The sequence below is a fragment of the Phoca vitulina genome, unplaced genomic scaffold, assembly GCF_004348235.1.
Source record: "Phoca vitulina isolate PV1807 unplaced genomic scaffold, GSC_HSeal_1.0 scaffold7, whole genome shotgun sequence".
NCBI lineage: Eukaryota > Metazoa > Chordata > Mammalia > Carnivora > Phocidae > Phoca > Phoca vitulina.
In genome coordinates, this window is record NW_022589710.1 from 12,558,880 (window position 1) to 12,578,651 (window position 19,772).

The 19,772-nt window shown below is 45.3% G+C and overlaps 1 protein-coding gene across 1 annotated transcript; it reads right to left on the reverse strand.

Annotated features, from left to right (window-relative positions):
• Window positions 1-17,999: 17,999 nt before the first annotated feature.
• On the reverse strand, window positions 18,000-19,373 carry NKX2-8 (NK2 homeobox 8). The gene is made up of 2 exons (XM_032404700.1): window positions 19,217-19,373; window positions 18,000-18,562 (listed from the first exon to the last, which is right to left on the reverse strand). Exons 1-2 carry the CDS (start codon window positions 19,371-19,373, stop codon window positions 18,000-18,002), a joined length of 720 nt encoding a protein of 239 aa, XP_032260591.1.
• Window positions 19,374-19,772: the final 399 nt, after the last annotated feature.

A 19,772-nucleotide genomic window follows, 5' to 3' on the forward strand; every position in this document is an offset into this window, starting at 1 on the left:
GGTGTCAGTGAGGGAAAGCGAAAGTGAATCCTAGAAACCAAGGAAGGGCGACTGAGAACCCAGTCTCAAGTGTATGAAGTGCCCCTATGTTTAATGGGCTGAGAATGAAGGAAAGTGAAGGAGGTAGGTGGGTGGGATGAGGAAGAGCAGGGACGGCTAATTCTCGCCATATCACTCTGAGCTTTGAAAAGAGGCTGCGAGGAGAGGTTATGACAGGAAATCACTTGAGAAGAAGCAACCCCATCTGAGAAACCAGGGGTGCTTCTTTCTGAGCCGAATTCCTTCAGTAAAGATAAGGATGATTCACCAGGTCTCTTAGTTTCCCAGGAATCGAAATACTATTTATGTGATGGTGTCAATAAAACATACTTCTGTGACAGTCATTAGAAATTGCTAATACTCTCATTCTTTAGTGTTTCTAATGAGATTTTTTAAGATCTTTTTTTAAGGTTGTTAAGAAACAATTCCAGAAGGTAATTGCCATTTAAATGGCTTCTAATTGGGCCCTGGGTGAGTTTCTTTGAGGGCATGCTGCCCTCTAGGGGTTGAAGCACACAGCAGAGGGGAGGATTTCAGAGGGGCGAGGGCCCTGTGTGAGGGAAGGAAGAGCTTTCCTAGATGAGTTTGATTTTTCATAAAAATGATGCAGTGTTTTTGCATTTCAGCTCTAGAAAAAATTTATTTCATAGAATGTATCATCTATTCTAAAGGCCTTAAATAAAGCAGCATCAGATTTGATATATTCCTGGGGTATTTCCTTTATTTCTTTTTCTTTTTTTAAGATTCAGTATGGTGTTTTTAAGATTTAGTATTTGGGAGGGTATTGGTGGGGGCAAAGAGAAAATGTGTAGGCATTTTTATTTTATTTTTTTATTTTTATTTTTTAAAGATTTTATGTATTTATTTGGCAGAGAGAGACACAGCAAGAGAGGGAACACAACCAGGTGGAGTGGGAGAGGGAGAAGCAGGCTTCCCGCCAAGCAGGGAGCCGGATGCGGGGCTCGATCTCAGGACCCTGGGATCACGACCTGAGCCAAAGGCAGATGCTTAACGACTGAGCCACCCAGGCGCCCCATGTGTAGGCATTTTTAAACCATAATCGTCCCCCTATTCCTAATTATCCAGTGCGAAAGTCTCCTCCCCTTTATTGGTGACGACTTTCTGCAGGCCCTTCCACAGGCCGCCACAGGTAACTCTCAGTGTTACTGAGCTGTTAGGACCCACAGTCAACAAACAGCAGAACCTCTCTTTGAACCCAACTTTCCTCATTCCAAAATCAGCGCGCTTTCCTTTTTGCCACCAGAAAAATACAACTGGCCATCACTTTGCGCATATATATATAAGCAAAAAAATCATATATATATGATTTTATTTATTTATTTGAGAGAGAGAGAAAGCATGTGAGAGAGAGAGAGAGAGAGAAAGCATGTGAGAGAGAGAGAGCATGAGCAGGGGAAGGGACAGAGGGAGAAGCAGGCTCCCCACTGAGCAGGGAGCCCGACATGGTGCTCTCTCCCAGGACCCTGGGATCAGGACCTGAGCCAAAGGCAGACGCTTAACTGACTCAGCCACCCAGGCGCCTATATATATATAAAGATTTTATTTGTTTGTTTGTTTTTTTGTTTGTTTAGGAGAGAGAGAGAATCCCAAACAGGCTCCATGCCCAGCAGGGAGCCTGAGTCCGGTTCGATCTCACCACCTTGAGATCATGACCTGAGCGGAAATCAAGAGTCAGACACTTAATCAAACTTCCCCACTCAGGTGCCCCCATCACTTTGCTTTTAAACAACTTTTTAACTCTTTTCTTTTTACAATAATCATGGCTTTAGTGTTGTTTTGTTTTTTTTTTAATAAATGAAAGGACTGACAGATAAATATACCACAACCATACATTTTATCATTTGGTGACACATTTACCCCAAACCTCAATTTTGCCTAGAAAGGAAAACTCATGATGAAAAATGAGTATTGTGGTAGAGGCCAAGGGCCAGAGGGAGAAATTCGGGTCCTAAAGATTCAGGGAACGGCTAGAAAAACATACAATAACAATAGAAAAGAAAACTGCAGGCACAGGGTAGACTACACCAAAAAAGGGCAGAAAAGAGTTAAACGGTAACATTCTGGCATAGCGCAGCTGAAGTGCTTCCTCCATCACAGAAGCACGAGTCAGAGAACTGTGGACCTTTCTAGGTGGGATAAGGGCTCCCTCCTTGGAGGGCGCTCCCAGCTGGGACACTTCTCTTCTTTCCTCCTGCCTCCCCGCCCCCAGCCCACTCTAAACAACATCAGCAACAAAAAGGTCAGGGCAGGCTGTAAAACCCTTCTCGCCGCAGATGCTGTGCCGGCGGACAGAGAGCTTGCGGAGTGGGCAGCCACAGCCCAGGGAACGGGGGTTCTCCGAGCAGTGAACGGCCGCAGCTGGTATCGTGCACACAGTGTGCCCCCCCCCCCCCCACGCACATAAATCACAGCATCACGGAATCTCAGGTTTGAAAAGGACATTTCCAATTGGTTTTCTAAGCCAGCTATCTAAAATGCACAAATCCTTGTCTGAGCTTCCCTGGTCAAATGCTCTAAATTTTAGCAATTCCTTGCCTAAATTACATTCGCTTAAATCTGCCTTTAGCTTGAAATCCATTAGTCCTCGCTCTGGCTGGTGCTGGTAGATTGAATAGCAAACATTTACAGTAAGATCTATCTTTCCTAAAGCCCGGCTCCCAATACATAATAACAGGGAGAAACCCTCGGCCCTCCTGCCCCTCTAGTCCCACCACCTCTTACTAACACACGGTAGAGGGCACACATACCGGCGTGGTTCCTTTTCCGATGATGGTGTTGGTGTTATCAGTGATTGTCACTCTTTCTTCACAGTTTCTCAAAGCATCTCTGAAAGTGGAAAAAACAATGCTGACAAATCTCTGAACAAGAGCAACCCAACCGTGTAGGGTCACCTTCTTTTTGCAAAAGGAACTGCTAGAGGAAGAAAAAAAAGTCTCAGTTATTTAATGTTTGAAGTTGCCTCGGAAAGTGGTCTGACATTCCCTCTTCTCTTTTGAATTGGAGCTGCTTTTAAACAAAGTAGATATAAATCGATCTGCTAGCGTGTGTGTGTGTGTGTGTGTGTGTGTGTGTAAAGAGAGAGAAAGAGTGAGTTGGGTCTCTCAATTGTTCACTTTCCCTCGTGCCTAACCTAATATATCCTGCAGCAGTTTCAGGCCAGTTCTAGTCCAGACCACAGTCAAAATGGAAGACAGCCACTCACCACCTTCACACCTTCCTCCCATCTCTTCTTCCTTTGTCCGTGTTTGAGGAACTTTATTTTCCCATAGGAAGTTTCCCTTAGCCTTTCGAGATTTCATTCTCAAATCTTTTATAAATTGAACTATCTTTTTCTGGGGAATACGGCTTCAGAAAAATGGAGATGTAATATTCATCACTTCTATCTAATGATGAAATTAAAGGGGGATATCCTCAAGTTTATAAAGTGTTAGAATGTTTATTGTTTCTTAACACTGGAATTCTTATGGCTCATCTTCTTCTGTCAAGTATAGTCATCCCTGTCTTTATTTTAAACCAGTATAAGATCAGAGCACTCACTGTTACTGATGAGCATATTAACCTGTTTGGGCATAAAGAACTAAATGACCCAGAGTAAACTTAATGAGAAGAAATTTCCCAAGAAAATGCTAGATTTCCTCTTGCCTCTTCCCCTGAAGATGGGTTTGTTTCTAATTCAGGGCCAGGAATGAAGGTTTATGAACTCCCCCAACCCAGGCCCAACCCCAGTCATCCCAGTGGAAAAAGTGTTAGAACCAACGTCTCTGCTCAGGCCCCTCTGGGAATGTCCACACCCAGTCCACCCAGGCCTGGTCTTAGAGCGCTGTTGCTTCATGACTACATACACGTTTCACATTCATTTCCTGAAAGACTCATGTGTCGTCCACTGTATTAGGTGCTGATAGGACAGAGGTGAACAATTTACATAGTCCCTGTCCTCATGGCAGGTGAGAGAAGTAAATAGGCCATCATAGAAACATAGTTAGACTATGCCGTGGTGGGGAAACAGGGTGTGCTCTGCAAACATAGAGCTGATCCCCTGAAGCTGAGCTAGGCTCGGGGGACAGTCAGGAAAAACCTCTCTGAGGAGGACATGTTTGAATCAAGGTCTGAAAGATACTTTGAAGAGGGAACAAGTGTGAAGACCTAGAAAGCGTTTGATGTCTTTAAAGAACTGGGGGAGGTCCAGTGTAACTGACTATCCTATGTGTGGACGGGAGGGGAGATTTGGTGAGTGCAGGGCATTGAGAGGAAAGCGTGATTCATGGCAAGAAATGAGACTAAATAGTTATATCCCACATAAGGAAGTTTGGGCACGATTCTATGAGTAGTGGGTAGCTACTGCAGGGTGGTAAGCAGACGAGCAACGTGGTAAGACATGTATCATATCAACATCACTGTGAGTACTGGGTGGAGAAGAAAAGGAAACATAGAAGCAAGGAGACTGCAGTAACCCAGCTAAGAGAAGACAGCGAGCGGCCATGACTGGACCAGAGTCTCCGGGAATCACTGTGTCTTCCCTCTTTCATTCCCTGATGAAGATAAATCTCTGTGGGGTGGGTCAATCTGTTATTGATGTATATTAATGCTTCTCATTATATGTATTTTATGATGCTTTGACACCTTGGGGCCTTGCGGACAGGGGAGGGACTGCCCTTCCGGGGTTTTGCTAATTCCTGGAGATAGCAACTTGCCTCCAAGCATACCTTTCATAGGCAAACTAACCCTTCCGGAGCCTGTTGTCAAAAACCACCTCCTCTATCTCACTTTTGTACTCCTGGAGGCAATATTCCTTTGCCCTCATCACCCTAGGGCCAGGTACTGGACAACTAGGGACTACCCCTACAGCCCAGAGCCTACAGAAATTAGTCGGACCATCCAACCCTATGCTCCATCGGCTGCTTATCCTGCCTTACTCATTTCTTCCCACACAAACCATAAAGAAAGGTTTTTGCCCGTGTTTCTCCTTGCTACTCTTGCCTCCTGCCTTACCTTGGCGCTTGCCCACATGGCCCTGTGTGGTGTGGCATGTCCTCTTCAGACCAGTCAGTAATGAACCATCTTTTCAATGGCAATTGTCTCCTGATCTGTTGTCTTCACCATCCCTGAACAAAAACAAAATCCTGGGTACGTTTTTTTTGTTTCTTTTTTGTTTTTTTTTAAAGATTTTATTTATTTATTTGACAGAGATAGCGAGAGCAGGAACACAAGCTGGGGGAGTGGGAAAGGGAGAAGCAGGCTTCCCATGGAGCAGGGAGCCCGATGTGGGGCTCAATCCCAGGACCCTGGGATCATGACCTGAGCCAAAGGCAGACGCTTAATGGCTAAGCCACCCAGGCGGCCCCCTGGGTATATTTTAAAACAAGTTGTATCTCACCTAGGTGAGCCCTGTGATAAGAAAGTCTTGAGAATCCATGACTAGTTTTCTTTAGACCTAAAGAAGGTCTTCATTTACTGCTCTTACATGCTACCCTACTATGTCATCCACCATAAAGTTTGAGAATATCAAGATAGCTAGAATTTAGAAGGCAACATACTGAAAAGCAGGTCCTTCACAGGGAAAAGCTCTGAAGATATCCAGAGGAGTCTCCTTGAGTCTTTGGCTAAATAATGATCTGCACATCAATGTGAGAAACTCCCAAAGGCTGGGAAAGGAGTAGTAGCCAGAACAATTGCGGGAGATCAACAATTGCTAGAGATCAACAGTGCTGGAAGGTATGCATGTTTCCACCAACCAAAATGAAGAGATCCCATAATACATTGGCTGGAGTCCTCAGAAGGGTCATGCCTTAGGGATGGAGCTGAATTACTCCAAAATAAAGCCTGTTCTGGACCTACTCTAAGAAAGCTTAAAATCAAGCCTGAAAGGGATTAAAATTATCCACAAATACCTTAATGCCAGAAAAAAATTCAACAATCTTTAATACAACACAACACAGTAACAAGTAAATCAAAATACGCAATTCTTTATCCAATTGAAAATTACCAGGCCCTTAAAGAATCAGCGAAAAATGATGTACAATCAAATTAAAAGGCAATCAATAGAAACAGAAACAGAAATGACAGGAAATCATGGAATTCATAAACAAGGACCTTAAAACAAGTATTATAAATCTCATAAACATGATCAAAGGTGTCAAGAGAAACATAAACTTGATGAGAGAAATGGAAGATATATATTTTAAAAGACCCAAATAAAATTTCTAGAAATAAAAAATGCAATACTGAAAATGTAAGTGAACTCTAAGACATTGCAAAAGACACTAAACAACACAGCATAATCAAATCGTTAAAATCCAGTGATAATGGGAAAAATCTTTAAAGCAGCCCAGGGAAACAAGACACATTACAAAAAGAGAAATAAAGAATGATAGCAGACTTAACACCAGAAGCCACACAGGCCAGAAGACAAACAGCACATCTTTAAAGTGCTAAAAGAAACAAAAATACGTCAAGCCAGAATCCCATGCTGAGTGAAAATATTTTTCTAAAAATAAAAGCAAAATAAAAACATTTTAAGACTGGGGCACCTGGGTGGCTCAGTCGGTTAAGCATCCGACTCTTGATTTCAGCTCAGGTCATGATCTCAGGGTCATGAGATCGAGCCCAGTGTCAGGCTCTGTGCTCAGCAGGGAGATTGCTTGAGATTCTCTCTCTCCCTCTGCCTTTGCCCCCCCTCTCCTCATGTGCACGTGCGCGTGTGCACGCGGGCTCTCTCTCTCTCTCTCTCTCTCAAATAAATTAATTTTAAAAAGTTAGGACTGCTCTTAAATTGTGCTCACCACAATGACTCCACCATTTTGGTGAGTGCAGTTGACTCTGCTCCTCAGCATAGTTTTCTCACAAGACTTTTAGGATCAAGCAATTCCTGGCCAAGAAACAAAAGCAGAATCATCCCATTCCCTAATGGATTTGGATGCAAACTGGGTTCCAAGAGGAAACACTGGAGAAGAACCAGCCTGGGTCTCTGAGGAATAGCACATGAGATGGCACACATATTTATGCTGTATTAAAGTCACTAGTATCTTACCATACGAGCTGAAAACATCACCGCTATCTGAACAGTTGGACATGTTTTATTGGGAAAATAATTTTTCTCTTTGTTTCTATGCTTCCCTACTAGTAGGTTGGTTCAGTAATAATGATGCGAGAGCTTCTGTTTGAAAAACATTTTTAAGACGAACAAAAGCTGAGAAAGTTTATGGCAGGAGCCCTATGCAAAAAGAAATAATAAAGAATTTTTGGATCTACACAATGAAGAATGCCAGAGATGGTAAATATGTGCATAAATATAAAAGTTTTTCTAATTAAAAAAATATTTTTTTAAAAAAGATTTATTTATTTATTTTGGGGGTGATGGAAATGTTCTATATCTTAATTGTGGTGGCTGTTATATGACTATTTACATTTTTCAAAACTCAACAAATTGGTGAATTCTATTGTAGATAAATTCTACCTCAATAAAGATGATAACAAGAGAGAATGGGAGGAGAGAAATTGAAAGCCGTGAGCATAAGCGAGTATTTAAAGAGTTTTGCCAAAAGGGGATGATTGTTGGCAAGGGAAGAGGGTCAAGAGAAAATATTTTTATTTTTGAAATGGGGAGACAGCAGCATGTTTATATGCTGGTGGGAATGATGCAGTTGAGAGAAAAAAATTGATAATGTAGAAGCAAAAGAGCAAAGTTGCTGGAGTGATGATATCTTTGAAGCAGACTGGAGCAGAGACCATTCAACTATGGTAACAGCTGGGAAGATAGAATATAAGAAAGCACCTGCTGTTAAGGCAGTGATGTGGTAGAAATCTATGGGATTTCTCTCTTCTGGTTATTTCAGTTTTCACAGTGAAATAGGAACCTGAGTATAAGAATGGGGGCCAAGGCAGAGATGGGAAGTTGACAAGAACCAACATGGTATGAAAGAGTCAAGGAGGATAATAGGAGACTGAATGATCTAGAGATACCTAGCATGACTGCCTAGAAACGTTAAGACTCATTTCAAGTTAGTGGCCATAAAGTGAGGCCAGTCCATGTGGTTCTGTGTTTTTCTCCAGCCATATTGTGATGACCTCAAGTGCAGAGTAGATGGAGAGTTGGATTCAACAGGTGTTACAGTTTTGCCTTGAGTACAATGAAGTGAGAGGGGCCAGGGGGCTGAGGATATGTTCAAATGAGTGATGATAATGCTTGTTGAGGAACTTAAGTTGGGTAAGCAGGAAAGTGAGGGCATCAAAGGACTGGGGGATAATGAAGGGTGGGAGGACCAATGGATTAGAATCAGAAGCCTTAAAGATGTACATACCACTTCAGTCAACAATCCATATTTAAGAATTTATCCTTAAGAAATATATTTTTTTAAAGATTTTATTTATTTATTTTGACAGAGAGAGAGAGAGAGACAGCAAGAGAGGGAACACAAGCAGGGGGAGTGGGAGAGGGAGATGCAGGCTCTCCGCTGAGCAAGGAGCCCGATGCGGGGCTCGATCCCAGGACCCTGGGATCATGACCTGAGCCGACGGCAGACGCCTAACGACCGAGCCACCCCGGCGCCCCTCTCCTTAAGAAATATTGATGCAGATGCACAACACCTATAAGAATGTTCATTGCAGTATTTTATGTAACAGTAAAATTTATATTACATAATACAATTATATAAATACTTATCAATTGAGAGTTGTTTAAACAAATCATGGTCCTCAGTTAAAAACAGGTTTTGTGGGGCGCCTGGGTGGCTCAGTCGTTGAGCGTCTGCCTTCGGCTCAGGTCATGATCCCAGGGTCCTGGGATCGAGCCCTGCATCAGGCTCCCTGCTCGGCTGGAAGCCTGCTTCTCCCTCTCCCACTTCCCCTGCTTGTGTTCCCTCTCTCGCTGTGTCTCTCTGTCAAATAAATAAAAAAGAAAAAAAAAAGAAAAGGCAAAAGAGGGACGCTTAGGTGGCTCAGTTGGTTAAGAGTCTGCCTTCGGCTCAGGTCATGATCCCAGGGTCCTGGGATCGAGCCCCGCATCAGGCTCCCTGCTCAGCGGGAAGCCTGCTTCTCCCTCTCCCACTCCCCCTGCTTGTGTTCCCTCTCTCGCTGTGTCTCTCTCTGTCAAATAAATAAAATCTTTAAAAATAAATAAATAAATAAATAAATAAATAAATAAATAAAATGAAAACAGGTTTTGTGTAGTTGTGTGATTATCTGTCAGGTAATATACAAGGCTATGCTGTGGCTTTAGCTGGAAGCTGGACTGATGAATTTATTCTCTGGCATTCCAAATTACTGTTGTTTGTCCTTCCATTGCTCTAATACCCATATGATTATATAACTAGACTCCTTAGAATAATTAATAATAAAGTAAATGAGAATGCAATTAGTCCTTGCAGTGGTTTTTATCACCTATAGATCAGTCATGGAAGAGTAGTCTCCACAGAAATTGCTCTCAAATTCAGCGGGTAAACACAGTGCCCTTTCTCATTCCTGATGATCACTGCTCATGGAGTATTCTGGTGCCCTCCTACCTGCCTGTAAAGTTGGGTGTTGACCACTCTCCCCAATGTCAGCAAGAGCTGTGGTAGAAATGTTCAAAGGAATGGGAAAAGAGCTAGCTCCTCTTTTCTGGAGACTGTAGCATAAAATGTATAGTATATGTAGCGTATGTTTTATAGTATGAAATGTCACAGTGTGACGTTTCTTCTTCTGGAAATGTAAAGGAATAATATCTGTTAGTATGCATATTTGGTCATAAACTAGACATTTAAGAACACAAATGTGGTAGATTGTATCACTATTTAAAATATCTGCTGCCCTTCCCTCCCTGTTGATAGTAAGCTTGAACATGAGACTGCTTTAGAGACTTAAATGTGAGAAGTGATATATGCCCATTTCAATCAGAAGCTTTAACAGCCATTGTATGATTCTGCCATGTTCTCTTTCTCCTCTGAAATGTATTATATGGGGGAGTATTCCTTCTGCCTAGGTCTCAGAAGGAAAACAGTGAAGGGCTGCAGGGACATGTAACATAGGTGTAAGAAACAATACTTTGTAATTAAGCCACTGAGGTGTTGGGGTTATGTGTTTTGTAAAACTTAGTCCAAGCTGACTGCTATGATAAACTAAACAAACCTAACACTACATTGGATGTATGTAAAAGCCTTAAGTGCATTCCGTAGAATGGAATAAGGACTGCATTTATTCAGTGCTAACTATCACACGTTATTCGTGCATTTAACACTCATATTAACCATATGTGATACATGGTATTATTTGTAGACAAATGTCGAAGGAACCAGGGCTAATAGTAAGTTCACACACTGTGACAGCCAACATTCAACTGATTCTTCCCCAATCAAAGATCAATCAATTTCCCAAGTCCACATTCTTTCCACTCTCTCACACTGCCTTCTGAGTGAAGGAATTCTGAGTTTAGTTGCAGCTTTGGATAGGATGGACCCAGGTGAATTCTTTATTTGTATTCCAAATACAGTGAAGGAAAACTTTGTAGACAAGGTCGAAGTTCTACAATTGGAACCATTTCCAGAAAGAAGAAGAGCTAATGACTTATAGAGAAGGGCATTTCCTAGCAAATCATAGTCTAAAACCGAGTTCCAAGGCAGAAATGTGATGGCGGGATGATGAAGCCCAACAGACTGCTTTGAGGGGCTCTGAGATTCCAAGCTTTAGTGTGTTGTGGGGAGGGAGGCAGTCTTGCTGAAGACCTCCTAAAAACAGGATGAAGGTAAGTCCTGAACAAGACTCATGAGGTTATGGGAAAGAAGGACCTTGTTAAAGTAACCATAGGTAGCTATGTTCACAGGGTTAAGGGTCAATCTAAAGAGAATTAATTTGGATTTTTTTAGTAAATATTTTGGCCTTCGTCTTTCTTACATGCAATGATGATCTGTTATCACGTCTGTGCAGAACTATTATCTTAGAACTTATTAGTTGCTAAGAAGTTAAAGTTCTCACCTTCTTTGGAGCCCGAATCCCTACACTTAAGTTCCTCAGCCTCCCTCTCTTGTCTACAAATTAGCTGGCTGAGGCATCACATAGTGATAACGATGGGAGAAAGTTCATGTTAAACAGTCTGCAAAGGTGCCTTTTCAGAGGGACTGAAAGCAACTAAACATTCTAAAATCAATTTAGAATAAATCATTCCTCTGCCTTCCAAGGCTTCACACACATGGGTTTTAGCTGGTGAGGTTTCAGAAGTCCATGATTTCCCACAAGCTGGTGAATTATAGCTTCCCTGGAAACATTATTGCCCTGTTTGAACTCATGCCAACTTTGAAACAAACAGCTTCTTCTGTCTATGTCCTTTTGTCCTGCTTCATAGCCCACAACCTTGCTAACGGCAGAAATGGTTGTGGTTCCCAATGCATGACTCTTGATGGAGGCACAGTGTGAGGCTGCAAGGAAGAAAAAACTGAAGGATAAAGGGAATTGTTCTTTCCAAACATATATGATCTCTGTCATTTTTCTTTGTAGTTATAATTTGCAATGATACAAATGAGATTTTCCCCCTGCACTTTTAATCATTTACTTGAGTCTCCTGCTCATTACACCACTGCATTAACAAGAGATCAAGTGTCATATGAAAATAACTATATTTAAAAGCACAGCTTATTTAAAATACAGAAATAATTATTTATACATTTCTGTATTTTCCATATTATCTTACAAAAAATATGTTAATTTTAGAGTGAGAAAGCCAATATCCTTCCTACATTGGTCTGGCAAGTGAGATTATAAATTAGTTTTTCTTTCTCATTAAGAGAAAAGAACTGAACATTCCCCAAATCTGCTTCATGCCCACTTATATATGTATCACATGCATGTATAGAATATTTACCTACTTAAAATTTAAAGGTTAATAGGATGGTTGTGGAATCAAGTTGTTCAGTTGTTGGGCATACCTGAAGTGTTTGAGTATATATTCATGTTCCTTTCAATCAGTGACAAGTTAGATGCAGAAAAGAGAACATTCTTGTAATGTTTCCAGGACAACAAAATTCTGGGAGCTCTATTTTATTCATTTAGTCCCCTGTAGTCCCCCCACACACCCAAATTGATAAAATGATTACCTTAAGGTAATGTTTCATCTACAAATATAGAAAATAAGGGAATCCTATGCTCTCTCTACATTTTGACTTTATATGTAACATTCCCTGCAGTGAATTAGGAGCACCATTGAACACTTGGTCAGACAAATGACTGAATCCATCAGTGTGATTAGGCAGTAAAAACAGCTTCCCAGGAAAAGCAGTTACTTCTTTACTCACCATACCAGGTTTCTTTTGTCTTTTCCTGGTATGTTGTGTTTCTTGCTCTGTATTTCAATTTTATTGTAAAACAAACAAACAAAAAACCACCTCTCTTGTCATTGCACTAATGCTTCTCTGACAATTTCAGATCCTGACATATGATGATTCAGGTTGCCTCTAGTTGAGAATTTACCTCCCAAGTTTAATGTAAATGTAAGCTGATAACTTTAAGAGGAAGAGGGGCTTGCTCAACACACTATCCTTCAATAAAGCAGGAGGAAGAAAGTCTAACAGACATCTCAGGTGAGAGATTCAAGGGCCCTTTTAATGGACTGTTTGGCACTTTCGTCTCTAGTTTAATTTGCAAACAGCTTCCATTCCCCATCAAGTGAATTCTGCCAAGTATGCTATCCAGCCCCTAGGAAAGAAGGAGGGGGGGGGACAGTTGGTATTGGAAGGAGAGAAAAGGGACAGTCCAATTCAGAGCTTTTAGCTAGGAAATCCATTTGAAAACCTGTTGACTCATAAAGGACCACCCAGTCGGAATGCAGAAGGAAATTAAGCATGACCAAGGTCCCCTCAAATGTTCTTCCCATAATGCTCTACTCACAGAAGCTATGGTGAAACTACAGCAGCTTTTGAAATTACATGACCTCAATAAGACCTGGAGATTTGTATTGGCCCATAGGGCAGGGTATTGAGAAAATGTTCTTTTACCTCTAAAACATGATGATGCTACTTTTCTGGATAAACAATAAAAACTTCCCACTGAACATGGTTGGAAAAAATAAGAACCCCGTGTTTTTGAAATTTGGGGGTATGTGTGTGACTGTTTCATAGTCTAATCGATTCTTCCTCGTTAAATGCCCACTCTATATGGGTCAGCATTGAAGGGAGTACTGTTTGTTTCTTGGTGAGCTTATAGACTGAGTAGCATGAATGGTGGGTAAAAAGGAGAAAGGGGAATGTCATATACCTTCAGTTATTAGTCTGGATTGGGGGGTTGGAGGTGAGTTAAACGATGCAGAATTGGAATTCTAAAAATAATTAAGGAACCATTTAGTAAATTCCCTCCCACATATGACTTGGAAAAATGATGAGCGACCCGGAGCAAGAAAATTTTTTCAGGCAGATCTTGAACAGTAAACGATGCAATCACATCCGTAGAAATGATCATGCCCCGGGGGAGGGAGACTACTTTCTCAGCATTGCAAAAGCTCCTCTCTCTATTGTTCTTGTTTACAGATTACCTGCCTAGGCTGGTTGACTGACACACGTAGAACAGATAAACTTGGTTAACAAACTATTTAACCATGCTAAGCCCAAAATTAGCCTGCCTGAACATTTTATTCCTAAGTCTAAGATGGTTTAAAGCAGTAAAGTGCATGTGTGTATGTAAGAGGCAAGTTAATTGTGTGTGTAAGAGGCAAGGGAATAAGAAACATCTAAACACCATTGTTAGAAGGGAAGGTGTACGTTAACCTGGGCTCAAATAACTTCCTTCTAACCCATCAGTAGCACATTATCTAAGATTCTAAAGTGCTAAATTGGTCAGATAAGAGACTTGCTAAGATGTAGGATCCTCTGAACAATGAGGAAAGAAAATTGAAGTGAAAATTGCAATCTCCACCCACAAGAGACTTAAGTGAGATGAAGTGAAAAGTGTTTACAATGGAAGAAAAGAGGGAAAATGTGAAGAGGATGATATTTAATAATAAAGATAACACTGGAGACCCAGGAAGGAGGAAGATGACTGGGGAAAAGGCCAGCAAAGCCAAAGTCATAAAGCTCCACAGGGGTCTGGGCCTGGGGGTTGGGAAAGCTTAGAGGAGTTTATCAGAGTCAGCCGGGACTCTGCCGAACGCTGAGTGGACAACTGGTGCCAAGGCAGAAGCAGCAGATGTTTTTCTGGAAGAAGAATGGTGGAAGGATAGTCACGGGAAAACACTGTCCCCTGCAACAGGAGCTGTGTCTCACTGATTGCAGGACAAGAATGCACACAGACAGACGTAGGGGCAATGCAGACGCTGTGTGCACAAGCTGGAGGTGTGGAGGACAGGAGAGAAGGGAAAGGGAAGGAAAGAGAGAAGGGAGGAAGGGAAAAACAGAGACACAGAAAGAGGCTGAAGAACATATCTCTTAGAGAACCATCTGTAAGGTAACCGGGACTACCAACTGGGAGAAATAAAACATAAAGAATGGGAAATCATTCCCACCGTGCAGTGAGTGAAATATGCGGGACCTGGAGCTAGAATGCGTGCGTTCAGACCCTCTCTGTCACCTCCTAGCTGTGTGACCCTGGACGGCTTACTTATAACCTCTTTGGCCTTTAGTTTCCTCATCTGTAAAGTGGGGCTAGCAGTTCCATCTCATGGGGTTGTTGTGAAAACTGAGTTTATTGAGTGAAAGAACTTAGAATATTGCCTGGTATCCAGGAAACATCAATAAATGTTAGAAACTACTGTGATATCATGTGATCAGCTTCTGTGAGTGGCCCTGAGGTATCCATAAGACTAGTTTATGGGGGCGCCTGGGTGGCTCAGTCGGTTAAGCGTCTGCCTTCGGCTCAGGTCATGATCTTGGGGTCCTGGGATGGAGCCCCGCATCGGGCTCTCTGCTCAGCAGGAAGCCTGCTTCTCCCTCTCCCTCTCCCTTTGTGCTCTCTCTCCCTCTCTTGCTCTCTCTCAAATAAATAAATAAAATCTTCAAATAAAAAAAGACTAGTTTATGATGGTTGGGTAGTATATACCTTGTCACATCAAAATTACAATTGTCCTCCTTAGGGCAGTTTGCAGGGTGGCTAAATGTGGGTTAAACAAAGGATGATGATAACATTTTATGAGGTTTACAACTGCTTCCGACAAGTCACTTACTCCCACCCACTGAGCCTTGGTTTCTATCTGTAAAATGGGGGTATGATATATACAATACGTAAGCTTTCCGTGAGATGAACTGTGAAAGTGTCTAGAACAATGTCTGGAACACAGTAAGTTTCAAAACAGAGTGTGAATCCCCTTTGGTTGGTCATGGGCAGCAGGTTTAAAATACTCTCATTAGGGAGGGAGAGCCTAACTGTTCTCCCAGCTGCCTGTAGAGAGGCCTTGGGTTTAGCTTCTCTTGTCAGCGCCTAGAAGAACTGATCTTTTAGGTCACACAGAAAACTGACATTTACCTTTTGCAGCTTATCTCAAGTGTGAACAGAAGAAAAATGACAGCCTGAGTCTTTAAAATGGGTCAGTGGTGTTGGGAATATATTTTTAACTCTTCCCGGCAGTTTTTCCTCTCTAAAAGAAGGGGCTTAAAGGAAAGGACCAAGAGGAAGCAGGTAACAGCTTCTACACGACGGCTCCTGATGCTAATGTCACAGGAAATTTCTGCCCCCCTCCTGCCCAGGATACCAGCTGGCTTGCTGGTGGGCATCCTGCTATGGCTTTGACCACCTCACTGGGAAGCAGCTCTTTCTTATTGGGGTTGGACCTCTGGATGAATTTGGCTGAGGACATGCTCTCCCAAAGAGCCTCCTGGGAAGAGGGGCTCCATGATTCAGACCCCTCAGTATGGACCTCAACTTCAGTAGGCTTTCTCCACTTTGCACACCCCAAGACCTACTTCCTCTGTAACTCCAGGAAAAGAAAAGGCAAGAAACTAAACAGGTGGTGATTTTGCCCTTTCTCCTGAATATTCAGGTCTTTGCCACCACCAATAGCAGAAAACAAAGCTACAGATCTTTACCTCCATTCTTGGAGAAAACACCCCTTCTGGAGGAAGAGCATGGAAGAGCCAAGCACCCAGCCAGCTGAACACAGGGGCAAGTCCCAGCCAGGGCCTTCTTCAGAAATCCTTTCCTCCTTTTCTTTCCCATCTGTTCTGCCAGGGCTAACTGGGAAGCCCCCAGGGTGGTTTCCAATATATGTCTAACAATGTCCAGGCTCCCTCCCCAGCAATCATTTATTAGAAAGAGGTTTTATGATACAAATTTGATAATCTCCCATGCACACTGGCACTGTTCTAATTGAAGTTGTAAGCCCATAAAATTCAAGCCCTTTGTCTTCCTGAAGGCCACAAGGTTTAAAAAGGTTTAAAAAGATACTATTGTCCTCTCTAACACCCACGACATTGTCACCAGGGACTGATTAAACAGAGTCCTGAATTGAAACAGTGCGGATTTTGTCTAGGTCCTTTTCAGGCCTGACAATGCCCTTTTCAGTTCCCAAGACAAAAGGAGGTTTAAGGATCGAGATTCTTCTGAGATAACCGCATCCATATGGAAGGCAAGGTGGCCAGCAGCTGAGACCCAAACACCCCACTCCCTTCCCCCTCTGTCCTCTCTCTCCCCACCCCCCAAAATTCCAGGTGATAACACAGCCTCAGCCACCCTACCTGGGGGCGGGGGAGAAAAGAGGGGAAGAAAACTAGGGTCTCAAACTGGCCCAGTGCCTACTCCACACAGGCCTCACTGAGCCCTTGCTCCCTTCCCTGGATCCCATGCCTGAACCTACTCTCCTTAAGCACATCTCCTTGCAGTGGGCACCAGGGAGGCTGGTCGTCACTTCACCAAGAGGGGAAACACTTGCATAGGAAGGTCTGCAGCTCCGTATACCCAGGCGAAGGGCAGTTACAAATTCCAAGGGTGGAACCCTGGATCTCCGAGCTTAGAGTGTATCAGGACCGCGGGAGAAATGAGACCCACCAGCAGGTCCCACACCTATGTCGGCCCACCCTGGCTCTCCAAATTGGTCTTCCCGCAGCTGGCAGCCCGGAGGAGGGTCACTTCCCCACCACCCTTTGATTTCTTCATTGCGCTACCCTCCCCCTCCCCATTCCACTCCAGCCAGGTGTAGAGCTAAGAAGAGGGAGGAAATCACAGATGTCAAGCGAGGCACTCGCAGGCTTAATTGGGATTTACAAATTCTACGGGTGCTCGGGTGCTCCTCGGGTCCAGAAAAGGACAGCTTGCGACCAGGCCTGAGCTGCTCCAACGCAGTACGCTCTGCCCCCAGCCCAACTGGCCCGTCTCCAGAGAGTCCTTGTGGGGAAGCTTATTATGTCTTATCCTGGCCAACTGGGTTGACTTTTGGTGTCTGAAACACCAGCAGCTTCGGGAGCCCAGAGGGGTCTCCAAGTCAGCTCCCGCCACCTCCCGCAGACAGGGATCCCAGGGTCTCCTTGGCTTTATCCCCGCACCTCCCTCCCTCCACTCCTTCCCCAACATCTTCCTAGAGCTGCGTCGGGACTGAGACCTGCCCTTCCACCCAGCCCGGGGTGGGGAGAGTGGACGGGCGCCCTGAACTCCGGTCCGGAAAGCACAGCTTCCATCTACGTTCCCGGCAGGCGCTCAGGGGACCCAACCCTACACATTTTATTCTCGCACCACAAGGAGGAAAAATATTCTATTTCTTTAAAAATAAGTTGCTTCCCATACAAATAGCTATTTAAAAATATACAAATAAGGTTTAAGCAATAAAAATCTAGCTCTGGGGCTGGCGGTCGAGGGAAGGGGAGAGGAGGAAATGCTGGCTAAAGTTCCCTGCTCAGCGGCTGGGGGAGCGCGGGGCAGGGGACCCCTGCGCCGAAGGAGATGGGGCCCAAAGAGAGATGGGGCCGGGGGAACACTCCGGATCTCGGCTTCCAGCCCTGCTTCGGCCGCAGAGCCACTCCAAAGTCCGGGGTAGCCCCAGGTGCCCGCGCCCCGCAACGGCCTCACCAGTTCCAGGAGACCAGGGCTGGGGGCGCTAAGTGCTGGTAGGCGGGGAAGAGGCCGAGAGCCGAGCAAGGCCCGAAGGCTGCATAGCCTGGCAGAGGGCAGGTGGCGGCCGGGGACGCGCCGCTCTTGTCCTGGGCGGAGGCCGTGCTTAGATCGCCGCTGCCGCAAGGCTGCCCGTCGCGCACCAGCACGGGGACCACCACGCGGCGCAGCAGGCCCGGGGCGGCGCGCAGCTCGGCAGCGGCTGCCAGGTCAGGCGACTCCGCCGCCCCCGGCGCGCCGGGTGCGCGCGCGCGCTTCAGCTTATAGCGATGGTTCTGGAACCAGATTTTGACCTGTGTGGGCGTGAGGCGAAGCAGGCGCGCCAGCTGCTCGCGCTCGGGCGCGGACAGGTAGCGCTGCTGCCGAAAGCGTCGCTCCAACTCCAGCGTTTGCGCCTTGGAGAACAGCACCCGACGCTTCTTCCTCTTTTCAGCGTCTGAGCCGGGAGACACCGGCCGAGTGCACGGCCGCTGCGACGAGTCGCGAAGGCTGGTCTCCGGGCTGCTCTCGTCCGAGGCTAGGGGCGGCAAAGGAGACACGGCCTGATGAGACGCCGGCTGCTTCTCGCGCGCGCGCGTGGAACCACTGGCCGGAGGGCGCCGCCACTCGCCCGCGGCTTTAGGGCTGAGACCATTTCCTTCCCTGGGCCCGCATCTGGACACCCACCTCTCCAAATTCAGTGACCTCATTTATACCACAACCTGAGACCGCGCCTCCTAAGAAACTCGCCAGGGCCCTCTTAAAGCAAGTCCACACTGGTCGCTGCGCTAGCAGACGAATTTACCGCAAGCTGGGGCACCAACCCTGGCCACCTCCAGGTCTACTGCAATTGTTGCTGAGGTTTGCAAAGCCTTGGAGAGCTAAGATCGCCACTGCTGCCCATCTCAGACCGAGGCCTGAGAACGTAGCCGTTTTCAGACATTTAAGGGCTTGTTTCTTAAATATTTAAATATTGTGACCTCTAGAAACAGAAACCCAGATCCCGGGCGTCAGTGCCAGGCGCAAGGATCTGCTCTCAGGATGTGCTGACTAGGGAACTATTGGCATAGGGGTTTATGGAGGACAGAGCCTCTGGTTCGAAGACTGGTTTTGACTTCCCAGTCCCGCATGGGTCGGGTGCGTGGTTCTGCTCCCGCCTCCCCACTCCCGCCGTGGTCCTCCGCTTACTCACAGGGGTAGTGGCTGCGCTCGGATTCCAACCAGGTGGCGCAGGGGCCGGGCCCGGGAGCGCGTAGCTCCGGCTCCCGCCTCCGCAGGTGCTGTGCGTCCTGTTCGGGTAAATCCAGGAGGCTGCGCACGGTGAAGCTGAGGCGTCCAGAGGTGGCCATGGCCAAGAAGGGGAAGGAGGCGGGGGCGGGGCAGGCTGGGAACCGAGGGGCGGCCGGGGACGCCGCTGCTACGGGTGGGCGCCAGAGGCGCACGCCATGCGCTGGCTGCCGGGATATTAGCGCGCTTACAGCGGCATCTGTTTATATAAACAGCTCTTCCCACCCGGGATGCTTTGAAAGCCGAGGTCCGGGTCTCCAGGGTGTTAAGTACCTGAATGAGTGCTGGACCAAAGACCGAGCGAGCCCGGAAAGTGCCACCTCCGCCCCCCCCGCCCCGCCCCGTCCCCCGCCCCTCGGCGCCCCGTTACCTCCCAGAGGCGGCAGGAAGCAGCTCTACGGCATTAGTGATTCTGTCTGATTAGCCCAAAGTGGGGACAGATAATGGGGATTGTTACCAAT

What these genes read in the sequence shown, in the direction of transcription:
- NKX2-8 (XM_032404700.1), bottom strand. Translation starts at nt 19,373, where the DNA reads ATGGCCACCTCTGGACGCCTCAGCTTCACCGTGCGCAGCCTCCTGGAT. An exon ending in CGAGCGCAGCCACTACCCCT is followed by an intron (nt 18,563 to 19,216) that starts GTGAGTAAGCGG and finishes TGCCGCCCCTAG; the next exon opens with CCTCGGACGAGAGCAGCCCG.